The sequence below is a fragment of the Lissotriton vulgaris genome, chromosome 1_1 (genome assembly GCF_964263255.1).
Source record: "Lissotriton vulgaris chromosome 1_1, aLisVul1.2, whole genome shotgun sequence".
Lineage (NCBI taxonomy): Eukaryota > Metazoa > Chordata > Amphibia > Caudata > Salamandridae > Lissotriton > Lissotriton vulgaris.
Genome location: NC_141685.1, coordinates 691,189,884 through 691,215,689, shown reverse-complemented (window position 1 = coordinate 691,215,689; position 25,806 = coordinate 691,189,884). Strand labels below are relative to the sequence as shown.

Here is a 25,806-nt window from a genome sequence, read left to right as displayed (position 1 = left end):
TCGGTGCTGTGGTTGGCTCGGAAGCCGGACTGTGAGGGGTCGAGGGATCCGTTCGTCTCGAGGAAGGCGGCCATCTGCTTGTTGACGGTCTTCTCGATGACTTTGGCTGGAAACGGGAGGAGCGAGATGGGGCGGTAGTTCTTGAGTTCGGTGGGGTCCGCTGTTGGTTTCTTGAGTAGGGCGCTGAGTTCGGCGTGTTTCCAGCTCTCAGGGAAGGTGGCGGTGTCGAATGATGTGTTGATGATGTCTCGCAGGTGGGGTGCGATGACAGCGTCGGCCTTGTTGAAGACGTGGTGAGGGCAGGGGTCGGTCGGTGATCCGGAGTGGATGGAGTTCATCGTGCGGATGGTGTCTTCGGTGCTGATCGGGGTCCAGGCGTGGAGGGTGGTGGTGGGGGGTGATTGTTCGGTCATGGTGTGCGTTGGTTGGTGGTTGAAGCTGTTGTCTATGTCCGCGATCTTGTTGTGGAAGTATGAAGCGAGGGAGTTGCAGAGGTCTTGCGATGGGGTGTCTTGCGATGGGGTGATGTCGTTGTTTCCTGCGCTGGGGTTGGAAAGCTCTTTCACGATGTTGAAGAGTTCCTTGCAGTTGTGTGCGTTGTTGTCCAACCGTTCCTTGAATGCTGTTTTCTTGGCGGCGCGGATCAGCTGGTGGTGCTTCCGGGTGGCAAGCTTGAAGGAGGTCCTGTTGTCCGGTGTAGGTTCCCTTCTCCAGACTTTCTCGAGGGCTCGGCAGTTCTTCTTGGAGCTCTTGAGTTCGTCGGTGAACCACGGGGCTTTCTTGCTTCCGGGTCTGCTGGGCGGGGTCCTCAGCGGGGCGAGCTCGTCCGTGCAGATGCTGATCCACTTCGTGAGGTTGTTGGCGGCCTGGCTGGGGTTCGCTGAGCTGGCAGGAGGGTGCTGGCTCAGGGAGGTGGCGAGCTGGTCTGCTGTGATCTTGTTCCAGCTTCTGCGGGCGGCCTGTTGCTGGTGGTGGTGGGTCGTCGTTCTCTTGAAGGTGAAGTGGACGCAGCTGTGGTCCGTCCATTGGAGCTCTGTGGCGTGGCTGAAGTCGATGTCTGTGCTGGAAGAGAAGACTGCGTCCAGTGTGTGTCCGGCGAGGTGGGTGGGGGTGGACACCAGTTGCTTGAGTCCCAGGTTGGCGAGGTTGTCCAGCAGGGTGGTGGTGTTGCGGTCGTTGTTGTTCTCCAGGTGGAAGTTGAGGTCCCCCAGGAGGATGTAGTCAGCGGAGGGGAGGGCATGCGGGCTGACGAAGTCGGCGATGTCCTCGCTGAATTGTGTGCGTGGTCCAGGGGGTCGGTAGATCAGGGTGCCTCTGAGGGTGGTGTTCGGGTTGGTGTGGATCTGGAAATGCAGGTGTTCGGCGGTGGTCAGGGTGTTGTCGGTGCTGGTCGTGAGACGGATGGTGTTCTTGTGGATGATGGCGATGCCTCCTCCCATCTGGTTGGCGTTGCGGTCCCTCCGGACGATCTTGTAGCCCTCTGGGATAGCGATGGCGATGTCGGGAGCTGAAGAGGCGTTCATCCAGGTCTCCGTGAGGAAGGCAACGTCAGGGGCTGAGGCGTCTAGGAGGTTCCAGAGTTCGATGGCGTGTCTGTGGACGGAGCGGGTGTTGAGCAGGATGCACTTGAGGTGGGTGCTGCTGGTGTTCGACTTGGCGGGTGCTGGTGTGAGGCAGGTCCGGATGCAGGTGAATTTGCAGGCGTGGCAGCTGAAAGGTCCGTGGGTGCGTCGTGGTGTGGCTTGATGGCATTCTGGGAGACGGCCGGAGTTGAGAGCGATGAGGGTGGTGGCGGAGTACGTCAGGCGGGTCGGTCGGGGTCTTCGGGGGCCAGGGGTCCTGGCGCTGGTCGCGATCCGGTCGCAGACGGGCGCAGACGGGCTTACCTTTGGCGTGCCTTCGGCGCACAATCGGCGCGCCCGCTGCGCGTGACCGCTGCGCGTTCGCACGGTCGCCATATAAAGGCGAAGTGCGCGGGTGGGCGGAGCAGCTGGGAGGCGGGAGCGGGGAGGGAACAGAAGGAAAAAAGGGGCGGGGTCTGCGGTGGTGGCGGGAAGCGGGGAGTGGGGAGGGAAGACGGAGGGCGGCGAGGTAGGCGGGCAAACAGGAAGGACACAAGCACAGGCTCTCTCGGCGCTTGGTGACGCCGACCCGCGGGGCTCCGAGGCCGGCTTGTCCCCACGGTTTGTGCTCCTGTTCGATCCTGGCCCTCCTTCCAGTTCCAGATGGGATGCGCGGCTCTGGGTCAGGCTGTGGGCCCCTGCCGCATAGGCGTGCTCCGTTCTGGCCGAGATGGTTCCCGCATCCCCGGGGGTTGGATCCACCGCGACGGGTCACCCGGGCGTCAGCTGTTCGGTGCCTACGGTCGTGGATGGGCCTGGGTTGTACAGCGCCGGGGCCGCCGTTCGCTATTTTCGGTGCCCTGAAATACAGCCCGTGCCTCGGGCTCCTCCAGCCTGCTCTCCTCCCAGGGATGCTCTGAGCTCCCAGCCTGCTCCTCTGCTCTGGCAGCCTCTCCCCCACCCCTGAGATCCGCCCTGCGCCCCCTCTACTTCCCCCGTCTCTCACTCTCCACCAGGGTCATCTCAGGATTCTGCTTTACCTAACATAACCTAGGCGGCCCTAGTTTGGTTTGCCCTGTTCCCATCATGCACTGGGACAGGAACAAACTAATTTGCATATAGCCAGGATCTGAGCTGGGATGGTGCAGTGAGCTAAAAAACGGTGATGGATCAAGCCCTGATCTCTTGACTGGGTAGGAGTATTCTGCATCATTCAGAAACTCTGTCCATCACCTTTTCCAAAGATTGGTGCCTCATTGGGTGCTACTGATTTCAGAGCATCCTTCTTGGCACTGTTTATTTTTATCTTTGCAAATTTCTATAGGCCTAACTTGGCCCATGGACATTAGAGTGATTTACATGAGCACCAGATTACATCACACAAACTCACATTTTTATAGTTTTAGGCATGCAAGATTACAGGGTGTTAATCCAAGGCCTGGCCTCTAACCTGGTTCCCTAGTACCTACATCAGCATCTCTGGCCGCTAGTCCACATCTCCTCCCCAAAGCAGTGGTTTTTTATCCAATTTTGATGAGTAGATATATTTGGAGATTGTGTATGGAAAGCTGTGACAGACTGCGAGTCAGCCTGCTTAGATTCTGAAGGGAGAGCAAAATGGGGCAAACACAAGGAGATGACGGACGGATCGCTGAAACCTTTCAGACACTCACACCAGTCACAGATCTGGGTTAAATCCATCATCCTTCTTTAGCTCACTTCACCAGCCCAGTTCAGACACAGTTATATGCAAATCAGTCTTGACCCTGTGCCTCATGGGAACAGTCCAGCCTGAACTCAATAGCCATGTTTTCCCTGGACTGGAAACAAGCAAACTGGGACCGGTTTCGTGGTAACACTCCTCGTCAGCCAAGCTAGCTTGAATCCAGGGGCAAAGTGAGCAAGGGACCCACGTCTGGGCATACCCTACCAACTTAGGACGAGCAAAGCAAACACAAGGAGATTTTATTTATTTATATATGAAGTTATATATAGCACGAACATGACCCATGAGGGTATCATAGCGCTTTACAACACACTGTTCTTAAACATTAGGTAATTGGGGTAATATACATACATTCGAAATTCGACATTTAATAAAAAAGAAGTAGACAATGGAATATGGTTAGGATAGGTGGCTAATAGTCATCAAAGAATTAAGGTCTTAGGATGTGAATTTGTTCATTAGAAGCATTTTTACTTCTTTTTTGATGGAGATACAGGAAGAGGTTCTGTGTACATCTGGAGGTAAGGAGTTCCAAATCTACAATGCGATCCCTAGAATGCTCTGCAACCAGTTCTCTATTAAAATGAAAGGATTGTGTTTTCAATAATAATGAAATTGCACTTCGCAATTGTCTGCATCCTCCTGACCGCTCTAGTTTTTGTGCTAAGTAACTGGTGGGATTGCTATGCAGGGCTTTATGGGTCATCCAGGCGATCTTTAGTTGTATTCTTTCCTCGTAGGGCAGCCAGTTCAGAACTTTTAAGGTGGGAGAAATGTGGTTATTCCTTTTAGTTCCTGAGACTAGTCTGGCCCCTGGTTCAGAGAAGCCCTGAGTGGGGCCAGCTTGTATTTGGGAAGATCGCATATATAGTGGTGCTTTCATAATCCAATCTTGGGCCTAGATGTATCAAGCCTTTTGCGATTCGTTAAGGCCGAAATTCGCAGAATTTCGGCCTTAAGGAATCGCAAACGGACATTTAGCATCTTTTGAGATGTATCAGAAATTAGCAAAATAAGGAATCGCAAAAAATTGCGATTCCTTATTTTGCTTATGCATTTAAGGAATCGCAATTTTGCGATTCCTTAAATGGCATGTATGAAACTTTCTAAAATTGCGAATTTGGGTTAAGGAATCGCAAATTAACACCAATTTGAGGTTCGTGTTAATTTGCGAAATCCTTTTAAAAAACAAAATATGACTATTTTGAAGGTGGCATGTGACACACATACATGCCCCTAGGGCATGTATGTGTGCCATATGCACACACATGTAAGTTTCAGGGATGCAGCAGGGTGTCCATGAGACACCCCTGCACCCTTGAAATAATTCTCAAATTGCGATTAGCAAATTGCGAATTCGCAATTTGAGAATTACTGCACAATCATTCCTATGGGCCTCCTGGACCATAGGAATGCATGGGGAATTATTCCTTATTTGCGAATTCGCAAAATGCGAATTCGCAAATAAAGATAAATAAAGAATCACAAAAAAAATGCAATTTTTTACATACATTCCATTTTGCGAATTCTAAATAGCGATTCGCAAAAAATCTCTATAAGATTCGCAAAATGGAATCTTGATACATCTAGGCCTTGGTAACACTAGGGCTTGTACCGCCATTTTTAAGTTGGTCTGTGGGAGGAAGGGTGTTTGTCTAGGGTGACTCCCAATGATTTCGCACAGTCAAAGAAAGTTAGATACTTCAGCCATAAGTACTGCTATCTTGGGTGTGTGATGGGGGGGGGGATGAGAAGAAATTCAATTTTTTTGGTGTTAAGCATGAGGTGGCTGCCAGTGAGCCAACTTTGAGTATTATGTAGAATACGAACAGGGCCCTGAAACTTGTCACACACCCACCCCTGTCACAGATCTGGGTAGAATCCATCATCGTACTTTAGCTCACTTCGCCACCTCAGTTCAGACACAGCAATATGCAAATCAGTCTTGACACTGTGCCCGAACTGCCAAGCCATGGGGCCATTGGAGAATGTGTAAGAGTGAACAAAGTGCAAAATTGAAACTGAGGACTTTTCAAAGTTTTGGAAGGAATATTGGATAAGTGACAGACTAAAACTCCAATTACAGGAATGGGTAACTTAAAATCCCTGCCTGCACAAAGTATTATTCCTTCAGGGATCAGAATTTCAAGATTTCTTGTAAACAAGCACTCCCTCAATTTTCCCCTTATAAATGTCACCATTTTGGTGTGAAAAATACCAATTCATGCATGCACACACACATTTCCCAGAGAAAAACTCAGAATAGGGAGTAAATACTGTATCCGGTTAATACTGCACACTGTGGTGCCCTCTCCTGGCACTATTAATTGGGGAATAGGAAGGATCCTGTGAAAGAAAATGAATCTATCTAAATTTGTGGCATCTCTGAACACCTGGTGGGGGTTGTGTGTTGCCAGGTGTGTAGTATGTTCCATTGCAGTCCTGAAAGTGCTGTTAAGTTACTATAACACACCTCTCCTCTTCATTGAGTGCACTCTCAGTGCATGTAGTTGATAGTAGGAACCCATTTCCCACAGCTTTGTATAACAACAGGGGAACCTTCCTACTGTCTTAGATGTGGATCACCCCACAACATCTAGACATGGTCAACAGAAGTACTTTCTGTCTATAGTTTTGTCTTACTTTAGAATTATGCGTGTGACCTATACAATTTCAGGAGGAATTGTGCTCACTACCGGAATAGGGATTTGTGAATCAGGCCCTAACGTTCAGATGTAATTCACATGAAGGGCAGGAGTAAGATAGAACTAGTCTCAGAAAAAGGCTCGATAATCAGACTAGGACAGTCCATTTTCTCTCTTTGCGAGCAGGAAAAATGTGCTGTGAAACCTATTGGGTGCATAAGCTGTACAACTCACATAGGAAAGATAAAATATTTTAATAAATGAGCAAGGTCAGTATTTATTTTGAAAAGTGAAACACAATTGGAAAAAATAGCGTTTGGTTTGATGATTTTCATACGAATTTAGCAGGAGAAAGGAAAACGAGGGCCAGAGATGGACTGGTTTTTGAAATGATGAAATTAAATTTAAAAAGATGTAAGTGATTTGGGAGGCGTTCTCCGGTCCTCCAGAATGCAGAAGATGTGCACTTTATATTGCGTCGTTTTATTCTATGCAATTTTCCAAAGCTCTACAATTTGATCTGTCTTAGGAAACGGTGTTTCCAATTTAAGATGCTGGAAGGCTTTTGTGCTGCTTGTCAATTACGCCTCACATAGACTAAATTATATGTTTGTCAAAAAAAGAGGGAAAAAAAACATCATCTGGCTGGCAGAAGGTTTCTTTGTGCCTGGAGAGTCTACCTAGTCCTCTCAAAAGTGCGTTCACACAATAAGCAGCTTCTTGTTGAAACACCCATTATAAGATACAATTGGGCTTTACAGGACAAGCCCTTGAGCGCCGCAAAGGCACGTATTTAAATACGCCACGTTTAGTTACCAGGAACATAAAAACTGCCCTTCAGGTTGTAAACTATGTGCAACCACAAGTAAAATAAAAACCTCTTCCGTGCAGCAGTGGGGTTCACCTGTACAAATACATTCATTTCCCCCATCAAAGCTTCCGACCTGATCTAAGTACCTTAGAGGACATCTGTTCGTATTGTACCCATCCTTCTGGTCACCATGGTAACGTGTAGCATCTCGGATTCTTTGTGATGCTCCATTCTTTCCTTGTTCAGGGACATCACTTTACAAGATGTAATTTGCCGGCTCAGTCCAGGCTTCGCAAATTCGCTTGCTTCAACAGCACAACTTCCTCTAGTAACCAGAGGCAGCCATACCGCACAGCTGCTTCATTCTATGTATGCTTTGACGCCCGCGCTGCTATTCTTGACTCAGAGAAACAATAACACAATTAACCTGCAAAATGAGGCCTTACCTGCGCCGCGATGTCAGCAATCCTTGGCACTGGTTTGCCTTTCTGGTGCTGTATGGTTGGAGGGCTTTGACCATCCCAGTTGTGTAGCTCCTCGATACTGCTGAGATAAAGCAGCGCCTTGAGTCCGGTACAGTAGTCTTGTATTAGAGTGAAATCTTGATTTTGTACTGCACTGCACACCTGAAGAAACAACAAGTATTTTAGTCGTTTTTTAAAAATATTTCTCTGGTTGGTAACTAACAAAGTTACACCATATTTTATGGCAAACTCTTGTACAGATGGGTGATGCATTCAAAGGTAATGCCCATAAATTGTAAAATCATGATACACTGTACCACTAGATTTAGAGTCTGTAACCAAAAAAATGCAATACAGAGTCTTGAGCAGCAGGTGCTGAAGACGCAGCTCTGCACATTTTGAGTGCATTACTTGCATTTAGGTTCCCAGCAGTCTTCTGCTGAAATAAACTATTCACAATATTCCTGTATCATGATGTATTACACAGATCTCTGGTTTTACTTGAATGCAGCGCTTAATATTGAAAAGAGCAAGTGCAGGGGGCTCAAAGATTTGTTAAACGCATGGTCAAAGCTAACAAATAGGGGTGCCGAAAACCGTGGCTCCCTACTAGTGGTGTCTCTTGAAGTCAATATTAAGGGGTAGATTGTTAGAAATAAATTAATTTTTACATCAAAATAGACATACAAAGCGAAATAGAATTACACTCTAGAGTGCATTTAAAACTCTACTAAGGAACTGCATGAATAAATCACACATAGTAAAAATGTGCTTGCTTTAATTGTGTAGGAAACCCAGTGTGAAGTGAAACATGCAGTAGGTCATCCTTTTCAATGTGCTTCTGCAACTAGGCCGAAACCAATTTCTTTCAACTCTTGCTCATAGCTAAATAAAAGTTTATTTAGAATATTTTACCTAGCACCAGCATCCTACTTAACCCTGGGCGTGGTTCGCAAATTGTATTGTATTGAATTGTATGTTGGATTTATATAGCGCTTATAACCCAGGGGTCTCTAAGCGCTTGCCTTGGGAACCCGTCCTGGCTTTTCCCTGTGAGATAGCCCCTACAGGGCATCCCCAAGGTGAAAGCCAGGCATCCCGCCGCGGGGGGCCGTTGTGGAGATTAAGCAAGCCTAATGCCTAGAGTTGCAGAGTGTGACCTATGATTAGGTCAGGCACCGAAGCGAGAATTATCGAGTCCATGGACATTTGAACTCAAGACCCTGCCACGTCGGGAATTGAACCCTGGTCCCGGGTCTGACCTCTGCTTCAGGGTCTGCCTGCTCTAACCAGTGAGCCTCACTTCTCCACGTGTAGTAGCACTACACGTAGCTACGCGAAGTGGACTTCGCACTACGCACACTACACGTAGCAAAGTGAACTGCGTAGTGCGGTAGGGAACATGCTGTTCGCACTGATTGCATAGTGCCGGATGCTTGTCCGCACTGTGCAATCATTGCAAACAGCATCTTGCACAGTGCAAGCGGTCGTTTTCTGCCGCTCAAGTAGATTTGTATTCGAGCGGCAGCTTTCTCAATGTGAACTGGTAGTTTCTCATCGCGAGCAGTCGCGAGCATACGCGACCACTCGCAATGAGAAACCTGACCTCCCCGTGTTGAGAATCTTGCCGGGAGGTTTATTTTCCTTGCTCACGATCGGCAACTTGATGTTGCTGATCGCGAACGAGGAAAAAGTCTCGCCGGGATGGTGATTTTGCTCTCTCGCGGTTGCCAACCTGACGTTGAGGACCGCAAGCAAGTAAAAAATGCCTACGCGTTTCTGCACTGTGCTATGTGCAATTCACGTAGCGCGTAGTTGCTTAAACTATGCACACTCCGCGAGCGTATCGTAGTGTTCTGCCCAGGGTTAATCCTACTAAAGAATGTGCTGACTTTAAGATTATGTTCTTTTGCTTCATCACACCACATTAGCTGATCCTGTTTTAACAATGTGTTTGCTGTGAATTTATAAAAAAATAGACTGTTGGAATAAAGAACAAATTAGATATATCTTGTGTATGCTTAAACAGGACATAGTCAATAGATTTGTTTCATTGCATTTTGACTAACCCTTTAACTTCACAACGGGGCTTTGAAAGCAAGCAGCTAATAGTTTAGGTATGAAGGTTCTAATGAGATTTTTTCCCATGTATCCACACATTGAAAAAGCAGTCAACTAGGTACCAGCATAAATGTTTACCATGGGAATCAAGAGGAGAAGCAACGCATTTCAAAGACACCATAGATTAGCAGCTTCCGTTGGCTGAAGGCAATGTGCACCCACTCATTTTCATTACATTGTTGTGCATTTAGGACGAGGGATGAGGGTGGGTTCTTTCTTTCCATTTTATTAGTGGGAGGGTAGTGGGTGGGAGGCACCGATTCTAATGCAAGCTCTATTGGAGAAGAACCAATGCATCGAGGGGACATGGCTGAAGTCATAACAGCATATCAGGCGTCTTGACGCATTGCTTCGTACCTGATCATCACACATCACATCGAAGCATCAAGCCTGTCACATCATTGGGGGATGCAGTAAGAATCAGATGCATCAACTCCCCATGCGGTAAGGAACTGATCCATCACCTCCCCTGCACAGCAGTAAGGAACCGATGCATCTCATCCCCCGGAGCAAGAAACTGACACATCACATTCCCGGAGTGTAAGAAACAGACGCATCACCTTCCCTGCAACCCTTTTTTGTTGACGTTTTCAACACATCCCATGTAAACGTTTTGCATCTCACATTTTCTTGGGACAGAACTGTTTCTACCTTTTAAGATTAATATTTTTAGTACTGTATTATGGATTTTTTGTCTTGCTTTGGTTTAGATAAAGATTACTTATTTTTCTAAACTGGGGTGGTGTCCATTTGTAGTGTTTTCACTGTATTACTGTACGTGTTCTCAAATGCTTTAACACTGTCTCTGATATAAGCTTGTCTGCTCATGCCAAACTACCAAGTGGGTGAGCAGGGGTTATTTCAGAAGTGTATCCCCATACCTCAACTAGGAAGATGCATCCCCACTTGGACAATGGTGTTTGTTTACAACTTTGAATAGGCATGGAACCTACGTGTTGGCATTTTCTGTGACATTGGGATAATCTCATGAATACCTCACGAGATAGAACGGTACGTAGACTTTAATTACAGGTGCTAGGAAATTAGGGAGTTTGGCTCACAAAGGGGAATACGTTTTTGATTTACTCATTTATTTATTTACTCGTAGATTTTGTCAGAATAACATGAGAGGTACTATCAACCTACGTTATCTAGTGGACACGATACAGTATATACTTTTTCCTGCTCTAGCATGCTCTCATTCTTCAAGAATATGCGGGTTCCACTTAATTATTCTCTTCAAATCTCAATCACACTATGGTCTTAATCAAAATACTTTGTGGCTTAGGGACTTATTCTTTTTTTCACTCGCTCGATTTTCACTTTTTGACACTATATGGGTGTGTTACAAGGTGTACTTGACTTTCTACTCATTATATTCTCATATTTCTATAAGCACCTTATTTTTATTATTTCTTAACTGATCTTTTGAAGGCTTTGACTTCTTTTTCATCATTTTGGATATTCGGGAGAATGCAAACCCTAAGGTCAAGGTGAATGTGGTAAAAAATACAAGATATGCAATGTATATATTTAATTCTGAATTCTATATATATTCTGTTATAGATACGTTACCTGAACCATCCCAGTGGATTTGAAGTTTGAACTTTTTGAACCTTTGAAAATTTATTATAACCCCTGAGGAAGGGTCATGAGGGACCCGAAATGCATTGGGTTGCTTGAAACTTTAATTTTCATTTCTCGAAGATTGTTATTGGTTTGACATAATTGAATCAGACTTGTATCAACGTACTTATGAACATGAGTTTTTTACTAAGTCATGTTTGATGATGAGTCTTTAAGAATGTATTAGACAATTACAAATTTCAAACTCTAGATATAAATAAATGTTTGTTGAAAATGCATTTACAAATGTTTGAGGCATAATTGCCAGATTGCTGTGCGCTGCATAGTCCTTGGTTTCCGAGGACTTATTTCAGAAATAGTACATAGGGGTTGTGGTACCCTCTCCCTATGCACCGCAAGCATACAATTTGATTACACTGATTCACGCACACCACACACTGGGATTACGTTGGGTTACACAGGAATGCAGACCCACCCACTTTGCTAATGTACTAAAAATGCCATTTTCAAGAATTGAAATTTAAAATTCGACTTTGCCATAAGTTAGTATTTTTCATTATAATTTCAAAGCCACAAAACATGAACTGGATTCCTGTTCCCATCCGGAAAGTACAGTTTATTAAATGTAATAATGAGCCCAATGTCATGCTACAGGAGAGTTAGGTGTTGCAGTAGTGAAAAACGAATTTGAGGATTTTTCATTACCAGGACATTTAAACCTAAAAGCACATGTCAGACATTTTAGATACAAGGCACCCTGCCTGATGGGCTGTTTAGGCCCTACCCTAGCGGTGACGTATATGTATAAAATAGGCAGGTTGATGCCTTGCAAAAGGTTTATCTTGCTGGGTCGACTTGGCAGTTAAAAACTACAGAAAAATGCTGCAATGGCAGGCCTAAAACATATTTAAAAGGGCTTCTTGAGTGGGTGGCACAATCAATGCCACAGGCCAGCTAGTAATATTTAAATTACAGGCCCTTACTGCATGTAAAACCTATATGTAAATTAAATGTGCCAATCAAGTGAATGCTGATTTTACAATCTTCAAAGGAGTTGCAAGCCTTTTAGCACTGGTTAGCAGTCGTAGGCCATGCAGAGTCCTAAAGTCAACAAAACAGGTTCAGAAAAAAGGAGGGTGAAGCAAAAAGTTTAGGGGTGAGCCTCCAATACTTCACATGAAAGATGATGCTAACCCGAATTGTAACCAACGTTGCATTATATTTTTCAATTAATTAAATGAAATTAAATTAACTTCTAGATCAGGTAATGGTGCCTAATGTAATGGCAAATCAGTTAAGGAAGTTGTTTAGGTAAGTGTGATGATGCAAAGCTAAGACAAAGACAAAGTAATGCAAGTGATAACATTTCATCTTCCCAAAAGTATTCATGTGAAAACATTCTACTTATTGGACAGTTACAGTACAGAAGCATCACTAGATACAGAACAAAGTAACAAAAAGATTTACAGGGTTGAAAGGAGCTATCCTTTCACCCAATCCATTCAAGAAAATGAATGAAAGAAAGGAAATGCTGCTTTGTTCAGGACTGCTTAAATGCAAGATACCCACAGGCGAAAGCCTACCAGATATACACGAGAAGCAAGCCAAGGAAATTATACTGTAAGCTCCAGTGGAAATGTATTAGGGGGCATACAAATTTGAGGAAAGGGGTCGGTGGACTGGAAACTGATATATCAAAAGAAGCACATGAAGTGGACATTTCAAACAATAAAGACGGGAGAAAAAACGTGAAATTTGTCAGCAAGAACTCATCAGCACCAACAATGCAGGTTGGACAGTAGCAAAGGTGCAGAATACACAATCAATCCTAGGTAGTCATATGAATGCTGAATAATCAGTAAGACACTTGGCTATTAAGCCACAAGAGCTGCAAATCCATGCTCCTGTGTTCACCCTCATGACATTTTTTGTGTAGAACAGAATTTATATGTCAGCTAGGGAAAAGCAGGTCACAAGAGGTTAATCCCCATCAAACCGACTGTCAACAAGCCTTCAGCCACAATTCTGAAACAAAAACTGTCGACAGCTGTCAAAAAAGGAAGAACATATTTAAAGGCACATAATCATCAAACAATGGCTCTGTTAGTGAAATCTCCCCGATGAGAAGATGCAATTAATGTTCTGATGCCGATCCAAATGAAATAGAAGATGCCTCCTATGTTAGAGAGACAGGAAACCGAGGAAGTGCTCATGCAAGTTGGCTTCTTCAGAACAATAAAAAGGAGTATTTTTTTCAAAGTCTTTGAAACAAGTGCCTCCTTTCAGGATAGTGTTACCCATACATTTTAATGATAGTGATATGGAAGAGTGTAAAAATGGTAATGGAGACCACCAAGCCATGTGTGAATTTGAGGATGATTCATATTGTCGCTTCTAAACTTCCATGTGTTCTCTACCCATGGCCACACTGTGGCTATTCTCTAACCTAGCAAACTTAAGGAGATGATGGACAGAGCGCTGAAACATTTCAGACACTCACCTGTCACAGATCTAGGTTGAATCCATCATCGTTCTTTAGCTCACTTCACCACCTCAGTTCAGTCTAAGTTATATCAAATTCAGTCTTGACCCTGCACCTCATGGAAACAGTCCAGCCTGAATTGCCAAGCCAGGTCTTCCCTGGACAGGAAACAAGCATTCTAGGACCGGTTCCTTGGGTAACACCCCTCATCAGCCAGGCTATCTTGAATCCAGTGACAAAGTGTGCAAGGGACCCACGTCTGGACATACCCTGCCAACTTATTCTCTAACCTAAACAGCTCTAATGATATATGAATTTTATGTCTGAACTTTCCTTACCTGAATGATTTCATTATTAACTTCCACAGCTTATGTTGGCTGGATTCTGCCTTTTCACAGAATAGCAAAAAGGCACTGCTCCTCAAGAATTTCGCTCACCCACGAAAATCTTTAGGCAGCCAGAAATGGGACTTGGAATCTAAATGAGACTCCTTAGACGTGAAACTATTGCAGAACCTGCACCTTTTTTTATACAGTACTTGCAAGCTAAATGTTGATTAAGAAAAACATGTTTCTGAGTTGTTGCACCTGGTAATGGAGGAAAATATGCAGCAGTATTTCCCATTCAGAGATGAAGATCTCAAAACAATACCACACTTGGGACATATTTATCATGTAGTTGCATCGCACTAGCAACATGCAAAGGGGTGCATGCGCGATAAAACTACAAAGTCTGATTTATCTTTTTTTGGTTTTTTATTTATTGTATTTTACAGTTGCACAGCATCAAACTCTGAGATATAGATTTTTAACTTTGGGATACATCAATCTGAGTATATACAATGTTCAAAGATACAGTCAAATATATTACCAAAAATTTACATAAAAGGAAGGCATTACATACTTAAAAAAAAAAGGGAAACAAATACCCCTTTAATACAGAGAGCCTATTTGTTGCTCCATTGTCAATTTAGCCAAAATCACGCTCAACTATCCAACCAATCATCTTTCCACCTATATATAGGATCCCATATAGACCTACCCAACTTCCTCAATCTCTTACCCTTCCTCTCATATATCCGTTTTTCAAGATTGTAGGTATCAAGCAATTTCGCAAGCCACTGCTACAGGGAAGGGGCTGTATGATTCAGCCAAATATGAGCAATACATATGCGTAAAACAGCCATAGCAAGGAACAGGAAACAATAGGATGGATTTTGGAGTCCCAAGTTATTAAATCCAAGAAGCATTAAGGCAGGAGTAAGAGAGGCTTTAACCTTCAATGTCTGGTCCATGAAGTTTTCAATTTCTCTAGATAAAGTTTGCAGCCGAGGACAGGTTGAAAACATATGAATTGCATCAGCATCCAAGCTATCACAGCGAGGGCACCTAATACCTTCCAGTCCCCCCATTGCGCAGTATTAGCTGTCGTATATTACAATGAGAAGGCTGTTTTAAAATGGTGAGCTTGATGCCCTGACAAGCATTGAATGTTCTGGCCCATCTCCAAGGAGTCTAGGAAATCATCCTAATCTATGCCTATCTTATCAACCCATTTCTTCCCATGTTTATCCAAATCATCCGGCTTGAGCAGTGAAAAGCTCTGCATAGATCCGCTTAATTGCACAACTATCTCCTGCTCTAATAACATCAACAATCACGGTTTTCTCAAAGTGGTGTGGGCCACCCTTTTTCCCGCTTAAAAAGCTACATACCTGTAGATATTCAAAAAAGCTTCTCTAATTAATACCATAATCATTTAAAATTTCTGCAAATGAGCGGATGCCCTCAGGCCCAATAAGGTCCCCTATTTACGAAGCCCACAGCCACCCCAACTCCGCATTACAGCATCTGAGACTATTCCCGCGAGTGTCAGATTCTTATATAACTGCGTGTAGAAATTCATTCTCCCTGGGCCAGATTTTTTCTTAAATGCCGCCCAAATCGTGAACGGAGCCATCAGTGTTTTAAATCTTGTTTTTATAAAATAGCTAGTCTCATTAACCCCTTCAATGCTGATGACGGCCGGGAGCCGTCATGGCACACAGTGCTCGTGTGCTGATGACGGCTCTCAGCCGTCATGACCACGCCCGCGATCAGAATGTGCCGCACAGGAGCGGAATTCCGGCCGCGGGCAAGGGGTTAAATTTCATGAACATATTGAAAGCATTATCTCCCAACAAAAATGTATGCAGATCTGGAGACTCTGCTTTCATTCACACATATACTGCCCTCCCGCTGACCAAGCTGCTCATGTATTGAAAGGCTGCGGCCCAATAATACATTCTAAAATCTGGGACTGCCCAACCGCTTCTATCTCTTGATAGTGACATAAACCTCATAGCCCTTCTTGTTTTCCCATGCGCCCATATAAACCTGTTGATAGTATGTTCAAGCACCGTGAACCATTGTCTCTCAAATTCTAATGGTATAGCCCAGAAAAGATAGCGAATCTTAGGCAAAAAAAAACATTTTAACACCGTGGCAGTGTCCTACTAGTGACAAATGAAGATTGTGCAATCTATCAAAGTCCTTTTTGGCCTTTCCGATGATTGGTTCAATATTTTCTCCAACTAACTTCCCCAGTTCCGGCGTAATAATAATACCAAGATAAGTAGCCGAGTCTGCCACCCGCGGGTCCTCCGAGTGGATCCCCCTGTTTCTAACAATCTGGGACTTGGATCTATTTGACGCATACCCGGATACCAAGCCAAAGGTTCGAGCTTCTGCCTCAATAGCAGCGAAGGATTCAGCAGGATTTGGGGTGACCAGAGCAATATCATCTGCATAAACCAGTGTTTTTGTTTCTAGTCTATGAAATTTCATCGGGATAATGCTGCCACAAGCCTCCAACATCCTAACCAAAGGATCAATATATAAGGCAAATAGAAGGGGTGAGCAGGGGCATCCCTGCCGCTTGCCAAGCCTGTGTGGGTGTTTCCTAACAATACCTACGGATTTTGACACAGATTTGCCATAGGAGGTAGACCTGGAAATGCGCCCAAACTGCTGCGCCCCCACAGGTTAGGGATAATGAGGAAAAATATGTTTCTCATTCTGAAGCACGCTTAGAAAGAGAAAAATGCCTCGGGGATTTTTTTTGTACAGGAAGGTGTACCTTCCAGCACAAAACTATCCTGCTTACAACTCTGGCACTCTTGCAAGAGTGCCTTTGGTGGTGCTACTATGCAGCATATTGTGCATCAGCATTGGGAAAAGACAGGAATGCACTGTTCGATTGTAAGTACTGTGCAACTCTTCCCTTTTGCTATCACCCAGCACAGCACAGTAAGTGACTTGCTGTGCTAGATGATTTGTTTAAAAAATATGTCCCATAGTATTTACACCACACTCCAGAGTATTGGTATTTATTGCATGCAACATTACCACCAATACTATCTTGGATCTTATAACGAAGCCATTGTTTTCTTTTCTTTGGATTAGTGTAGCCTAGCCTCAAATCTTGAGCCTTACATATTTTTTTTACAAACGTCGGTCCACAATTCCATGGGCAACAATTCATTTCCCATGATACACTCTTAACAATTGTGTTTTAACATCAGCAAACAAACCGAAAAGTAGGGGAACCCACTCACAAATATGCACTTTTTCACAGTGATATATAGCAAAATTGTTGAGGTAACTAACTAGAGGAAGCATTAAACTGTAAGAAAAAAAGAGACTCAGGAATGTTGTAGATGTTAAAACATCACATTTGTAAATTGCTTGCAAAGAAACGTTTGGTTTGCAGTTTTGATGGTCCCACATGACAGATCAAAGTAAGGCTTGGTTTAGCTAAAACAGACAACATGAGAAATAAAACATATTCTTTGGTATTCATTTTATCTCTAGATAACTTTGGAAAGACTCTGGAAGAATAAAATCTGAGAGAGAAATGACTATAGTATTTAACATTTGCCCTATACAGATAATTTGAATACAAATTCTTAATATTTATGTATGCCTATTCATATGTTATCCTTCTTGCTTAAGCTTGTTTCTTAAACTTAATCACGCTGCAGATCATTCCTTGGACTTCGTATTCAGTCATACCAACAAAACTGAACGACTGAGTTTTTAGCCACAAGCATAGTCCAAACATTCTCTAATCTAGCTATTTTTTGCCAGTCTCATATATTTGCCCTTATGTTGCATGATGTTAGGGGCAACACCCATCCTATAAAGACATTTCAACAACATAAGGGAAGCATTTGACAAGTGTTTTAAAACATCAGATTCTAAGGTCTAGATCTATTCCACATTCAAAGGTCTTACTCATTACTTTCTTCTATAATACTTTGGCAGTTAGGCTACTGGTGACTAAGAAAACAAAAGCTAAGATAAGATAAATAAACAAGTTGTTCAACAGTGACATAAAAGACATGAAAATATTAAATCCGGCACCTGAAAGCAATGTGGAACACACCTTTCATGATTCAGAAAAAAAAACACATGGGTACCACAAGACAAAAAGTAATGTAAAAATGGCATACCTCACTATGCAGATAAATGAGAATCTAAATCAAACAAAGGAGATGTTTCATATCTTCCAAGAAAAGCCCAACCAGGAAGTGGTGCAAAAATAATTTCCTCAATTGAGCAATATTGGAAAAACCGGAGATATTATTTGATATTAGTAGATCTAACATCTGCAAATCATCACTAACAACACAACACTCACCTTAGAAATCTTTATCTAGCCACCATTCCCTTCTTCTCTCTCTTCCTTGAAACCCATATAAGAAGTGACACATTTGTTGAGCCAACCAACAGCGTTTATGTAAAAGAATTGTGATTGTCACAGAGCACCTCATTACAATAATCAATTTCTTCTTTCCTTATTGGAACTTTCCTTGAATCATACAATCATCACCCATTCTATTGCTAAACATGCTGTAGATGCTCAGGTTTTGAGCAAATACCATTATATTTTAAGCTTCTAGTAACAAAGCATGATGTTTAAAAGTGAAATCATGACGCAGCTGCAATATTATGTGAAATAGAAACTTACCCGGACCGACTGATAGTCTGGTTTCAGACCTTCATGAGGCATAGAATGAGCCCTGGCAAACATTGGAGAAGAGCTCTGTGTCGCCTCTGGCAGAGGTCGCAAGCAGTTTTAAAACACATTGAACTTTCAGCTTCATCTGACATAGCTGACTTGAGTATACTGTTCAGGGAGTAGTTTCAGGAATTAACATTGAATGGTAACTTCACCTCTACCACACTCAACAAATATGGATATGACCATCATCAGGTAAACTTCCAGATGTATATGGATTAAACTCAGATATACATCCACTTTGATGACAGCCAAGTAATCATCATTGTTATACAGAGAGCCCAGACCATATATGGTTTTAGAAGAAGAAGTAACAATTTCCTTGAACTAATTAATAACTAACACCTTATCCGAGGAGGAGTTCACTCAGCGTGGCTTGTCTTCCTGAAGGTAGAATCCCCACCAACCGATCACAATCATGGTTTTATTTTTGATTAAGACTTATATCTTGCCCGACAAATGAAGTCATCGGTTAAGGAGATGAAACTTGCAATTCCACGTAGAGACAGAATATTGAGTACAAAATGTTGAGGTACAAAATGTTGAGGTGCACAAATATCGAGTTTGATATATCGTGGGTCAAAAATAGCGACAGTAAGAATATCGAGGTCAAGAATCTCGAATTCAGTTAAGTAATATTGATTTAAAAAATATCGAAGTGTTTAATATCGTTTGAAAAAACATAGTTGTTAAAAATAATTTCTTTTAATATGTATTTTAGAATATATATTATATACATGTGATCTATATTTCTGTGTATAGGAATTGTTTGTATTTTTAATATCTGTATTACATTTTTAGTAGTTATAAAAAATTTTTTTTTAATTTTGCGCTTTTAGTTTGGTAGTGGGCTGTGGGTTTATAGGGGAATAGGGTGGGAAGTATTTTAATTATATTAAATGTATTAATGTGTTTTAATATGAATTTTGCACTTTTAGTTCCATAGCAGGTTTATGGGGGAACAGGGTGGGAAGTAATTTAAATATATTACATTTATTACTTTCTTTTGCTTTTAGTTCTGCTGCAGGTTGTGGGTTTATAGTAAGGGTGGGCGGGCGGCTACGCTCCGTGCACGGAGTGTGCGTAGTGCCGGCTTGTACGCATTTTGCGTAGCAGGTGTAGAATTTGGCACTACGCACGCTCCGCAGATGGAGCGTAGCTGGCCGCCACCCGCCTCCCTCACGCCCGCCCTAAATACTTTAAATTACATATGTAAATGAATTAAAAGGCACTTACCTTGCCCGCCGTGTCCCCGGGGCTCGCTCTCTTCGTCGCTTCCGTCTTGGGTAATAATGCGCATGCGCGGCCGCCCGCGCATGCGCATTATTACCCAAGACGGCGGCGATGAAGAGAGGGTGCCGAGGAGACGCAGCGGGCAGCGGCGGGCAAGGTAAGTGCCTTTTAATTCATTTACAGATGTAATTTAAAGTATTTAGGCAGGGCGGGAGGGAGGCCTGTGGTGCGTAGTGGGGCTACGCGGAGTGCGGAGGTGGGTGCAGTTTCTCGCCCACTTCACGTAGCTCCGCGAAGCCCCACTACGCCCACTACGCCCAGGGTTAGTTTATAGGGGAATAGGGTGGGAAGTAATTTAATCATTTTAAATTTTAAGATTCAGTTTTACTTTTTTAATATTTGTTGTATTGATATTGTATTGTGTCAAATGTGTACATGAATGTATTATTAATTGATTAATATTTGGTTGTTAATACATTTTAATAAATTAATTATTAATTAATTATGGTAATTATGTAAGTAATTGTAGGTGTGTGTTGTGGCATTTTTAGTTATAAAGGGTGGGAAGTAATTTAATGTATCTTTATGAGTTAATAATTGAATTTTTATAAAATGTAATTAATTATTATAAATTAATTATGGTAATTGTCTAATTTATTTTAGGTGTGTGTTGTGTTATTTGTTGGTGTAAATGATTGGAAGTAATTTATTTTTAATTTATGAATTAATAATTGGTTGTTAATTAATTAATTGTTAATTAATTATGGTAATTGTGTAATTCAGTTTAGGTGTGTGTTGTGGTGTTTATAGGTGTAAATGGTGGGAAGCAATTTGTGTTTTATTAATGTATAGTTGTTAATGTTAATTAAAAGATAAATATTGTGGGTAATGTAAAACATTTTTTGTTATATTTATTTTTAAAAGGGGTAAAGGGTGGGTATGAAGTACATTTTAATAATTATGTTATTAGTTGTTAATAGTAATTGATTGTAATTTAAAAATAAGTTTCCTTATTTGATAGTTTCAGTTTATGTTGTGTAAATTATAGTGTTAAAGTGTGTGTAGTAGAATAATGTTTATAATATTTTTATTAGTAAGAATCTTTTAAGTGTTTATTAATAATTTCACATATGTAAATACATTTAATAAAGAAATCTGAAGTGTTTTGTTATTGGTGTGGTGTTATAGGTTGGGAAAATAAAGAAATACACTTATTTTGTCATATTTCTTTGAAAATATTTTGTATTTTAAAAGAAACATTTATTATTTTATTATATATAGTATTTGTAAGTTGTTCTTATATGTAAAGACTATTGTTATATGTGTTCTTTTTATATGTTTTAAAATTATAATTTTAATTTTTTTAATATTTATAATGAATTTGTATTATATTTTTAATTTTTAATTTTATATATTTGTTTAATTGTTTCAGGGTGAATAAAAAATGTGTTTACTACAGCATTCATCTCTTTCCATACTGTTGCACTCACTGTAGTGGGAACAGTAATTTCTACCCCTCCGCTATCCAGCACTTTCCCTACTGTTGCACTTATGGAGTGGGAATATTAATATTTACCCCTCTGCTATCCAGCACTTTCCCTACTTTTGCCCTCACTGGAGTGGGAATAGAAACGTTTACCCCTCCCCTATCCAACTCTTTCCCTACTGTTGCATTCTTTGGAGTGAGAATAGTAATTTTTACCCATCCGCTATCCAGTACTTTTCCCACTGTTGCATACACTGGAGTGGGGATTGTAATTTTCACCCATAGTAATTTTTAACCCATCCACTATCCAACACTTTCCCTACTGTTGCACTTAATGGAGTGGGATTAGAAATGTTTACCCCTGCGCTATCCAAAGCTTTCCCTATTGTGGCACATACTGGAGTGGTAATAGTAATTTTTACCCCTCAGCTATCCAGCCCTTTCCCTACTGTTGCACTCACTGAAGTGGAAATAGTAAGTTTTACCCCTCCGCTATCCAACACTTTATTTACTGTTGCATTCACTGACGTTGAAAATTAAATTTGAAAGACTTTTAAATAGTTTAATGTTGTAACTTATAATATAATTTTTTATTAGATTTTGTGTTATTGGTATATATATATATATATATATATATATATATATATATATATATATATATATATATATGATCAAGGCACCCTTGTGCTGAAACGCGTAGCGTTACCTCGTGAATAAACTACAACTAGCTGCACCTTTCCGAGTGCGTGTTTTTGCTTATCATAGCAGTTTTCTTGGATATTGACTTAACTCGGCTGTGGGATTGGCCGAGCGCAACACGCCACCTGACCATGGGATATGGATCCCGGAAACTAATCCTTTGCTCAAGTGACTAAATATAGTAAGGAACTGTATAAAGGTTGCCATTATGTGAACTTGGCGCTTTGGACTGGTGGCACAGCAGCTAAAGGCGTCTGAAGAAGGATAATGTTTCCGAAATGCATTATGCCTAGCTGTAAGGATATCCATTAAAGAACCTCACCTGCATTTCCCCGCTTGGGCTCCTTTCTTTCAAGTGTTGGAGGATTGTTACGATAGTTTCCGTGTCAGCCAGAGACACGCCAAGGATCCCCGCCTCGTTAAGTGTCTGCCTGCTTCACTGGTGTGCTGCGCAAGCAGGTTTTTCTTCAGCCAAGGTATTGGCCACAGGCAGATCACCTTCTGAACGTTGGAGCGGCAAGGGACACCGCGTGATAGCGGTCCGTGACTTCACGGAGGTGCTGGTGCACTGTCGCCAAACCCATGACCCAGCGAACTGACGCCCAGAAGGGTGAGGCGTAATGCGGGGACCCGAGGGGTTCGGATGCCAGAGTATTCACCTCTACACAGCTGCCAAGCGCTACTAACGCCCATGAACATTGAGACTCAACTCGTGTTACCCCCGTCACGCTACACCTGGTAAACAGCATTCTGGGAGTTGGAGTTCTCCACAGACTCTAACGCAGCGGAAGGTCACATGAGTGGGGGCGGCGTCAGTAAGGAACTGTATAAAGGTTGCCATTATGTGAACTTGGCGCTTTGGACTGGTGGCACAGCAGCTAAAGGCGTCTGAAGAAGGATAATGTTTCCGAAATGCATTATGCCTAGCTGTAAGGATATCCATTAAAGAACCTCACCTGCATTTCCCCGCTTGGGCTCCTTTCTTTCAAGTGTTGGAGGATTGTTACGATAGTTTCCGTGTCAGCCAGAGACACGCCAAGGATCCCCGCCTCGTTAAGTGTCTGCCTGCTTCACTGGTGTGCTGCGCAAGCAGGTTTTTCTTCAGCCAAGTTATTGGCCACAGGCAGATCACCTTCTGAACGTTGGAGCTGCAAGGGACATCGCGTGATAGCGGTCCGTGACTTCACGGAGGTGCTGGTGCACTGTCGCCAAACCCATGACCCAGCGAACTGACGCCCAGAAGGGTGAGGCGTAATGCGGGGACCCGAGGGGTTCGGATGCCAGAGTATTCACCTCTACACAGCTGCCAAGCGCTACTAACGCCCATGAACATTGAGACTCAACTCGTGTTACCCCCGTCACGCTACACCTGGTAAACAGCATTCTGGGAGTTGGAGTTCTCCACAGACTCTAACGCAGCGGAAGGTCACATGAGTGGGGGCGGCGTCAGTAAGGAACTGTATAAAGGTTGCCATTATGTGAACTTGGCGCTTTGGACTGGTGGCACAGCAGCTAAAGGCGTCTGAAGAAGGATAATGTTTCCGAAATGCATTATGCCTAGCTCTAAGGATATCCATTAAAGAACCTCACCTGCATTTCCCCGCTTGGGCTCCTTTCTTTCAAGTGTTGGAGGATTGTTACGATAGTTTCCGTGTCAGCCAGAGACACGCCAAGGATCCCCGCCTCGTTAAGTGTCTGCCTGCTTCACTGGTGTGCTGCGCAAGCAGGTTTTTCTTCAGCCAAGGTATTGGCCACAGGCAGATCACCTTCTGAACGTTGGAGCTGCAAGGGACACCGCGTGATAGCGGTCCGTGACTTCACGGAGGTGCTGGTGCACTGTCGCCAAACCCATGACCCAGCGAACTGACGCCCAGAAGGGTGAGGCGTAATGCGGGGACCCGAGGGGTTCGGATGCCAGAGTATTCACCTCTACACAGCTGCCAAGCGCTACTAACGCCCATGAACATTGAGACTCAACTCGTGTTACCCCCGTCACGCTACACCTGGTAAACAGCATTCTGGGAGTTGGAGTTCTCCACAGACTCTAACGCAGCGGAAGGTCACATGAGTGGGGGCGGCGTCAGTAAGGAACTGTATAAAGGTTGCCATTATGTGAACTTGGCGCTTTGGACTGGTGGCACAGCAGCTAAAGGCGTCTGAAGAAGGATAATGTTTCCGAAATGCATTATGCCTAGCTGTAAGGATATCCATTAAAGAACCTCACCTGCATTTCCCCGCTTGGGCTCCTTTCTCTCAAGTGTTGGAGGATTGTTACGATAGTTTCCGTGTCAGCCAGAGACACGCCAAGGATCCCCGCCTCGTTAAGTGTCTGCCTGCTTCACTGGTGTGCTGCGCAAGCAGGTTTTTCTTCAGCCAAGGTATTGGCCACAGGCAGATCACCTTCTGAACGTTGGAGCTGCAAGGGACACCGCGTGATAGCGGTCCGTGACTTCACGGAGGTGCTGGTGCACTGTCGCCAAACCCATGACCCAGCAAACTGACGCCCAGAAGGGTGAGGCGTAATGCGGGGACCCGAGGGGTTCGGATGCCAGAGTATTCACCTCTACACAGCTGCCAAGCGCTACTAACGCCCATGAACATTGAGACTCAACTCGTGTTACCCCGTCACGCTACACCTGGTAAACAGCATTCTGGGAGTTGGAGTTCTCCACAGACTCTAACGCAGCGGAAGGTCACATGAGTGGGGGCGGCGTCAGTAAGGAACTGTATAAAGGTTGCCATTATGTGAACTTGGCACTTTGGACTGGTGGCACAGCAGCTAAAGGCGTCTGAAGAAGGATAATGTTTCCGAAATGCATTATGCCTAGCTGTAAGGATATCCATTAGAGAACCTCACCTGCATTTCCCCGCTTGGGCTCCTTTCTTTGAAGTGTTGGAGGATTGTTACGATATATATATATATATATATATATATATATATATATATATATATATATATATATATATATATATATATATATATATATATATATATATATATATATATATATATATATATATATATATATATATATATATATATATATAAATACATTTTTAGAAATACAATTATAAAATAAATCAAAATAACTGGTTTATTGTTTTAAAGTAAGCATATATATATGACATTTTATATATGTATTTTTTTAATTACATTTATTTGTTATATTTATTAAAATGTATATTAAATCTAATTTATTTTTTACGTACATTTTCTTTTTATATTTATTTAATAACATGTGTTATATACATTACAATCGAAATTTTGTAGACCTATATTCCTTACATCAATTTTTTTCTCGATATTTTTGTACATACAATAATAAATATAGTGTATAATAAGAAATCAGCACCCATCCAGAGAATATTGTCTTTATAGTCTCAAATGTCCATAGTACATATACATGTCCTACCGCCGATGTGGATAAACTGCTGGTTACCATACCTTTCCAAGACTACTAAGAGTAAGCACAGCAAAAACAGTGTGAGCAATACAGCTATCTAACAGACAGGAAATCCTGACGTTGTATGGGTTCTGTCCTTTTGAACACTGCTCCTCAGAACAAAGAGAAAATTACCTTAATATCCTGTTTTTGAGAAACTTACCATGATGTATTGATGTATGATTACCATTTCTCGTTGAAGCCCTGAAGAAGTCTCATTGTAGGAGACGAAACTCGTTGGCTGGCTAAGAAGTAAATCCTTTTGTGTTCTTGGATTTTTTTTGTGCTGAAATACTATAATAACGAACTTGAACAAGAAACTCTGCAAGAATTTGGATCCTTTTTTTTTTTTTACAAGACTGTGCATTTGTATATGTACTATGGACATTTGAGACTATAAAGACAATACTCTCTGGATGGGTGCTGATTTATTATTATACACTACAATTTTGGGCTTTGCCCTTGACGGAACAAACGGGGTTGTGT

General features: G+C 42.6%; 1 protein-coding gene across 1 annotated transcript in view; it reads right to left on the bottom strand.

Moving 5' to 3' along the window:
• Nucleotides 1-25,806, bottom strand: part of DPYD (dihydropyrimidine dehydrogenase) — a 3,292,815-nt gene that overhangs the window by 468,419 nt on the left and 2,798,590 nt on the right. Inside the window, exon 20 of the mRNA XM_086954704.1 lies at nt 7,191-7,370. Within this exon, the coding sequence (XP_086810830.1) occupies nt 7,191-7,370 (180 nt within the window). The remainder of the gene's footprint in view (nt 1-7,190; nt 7,371-25,806) is intronic.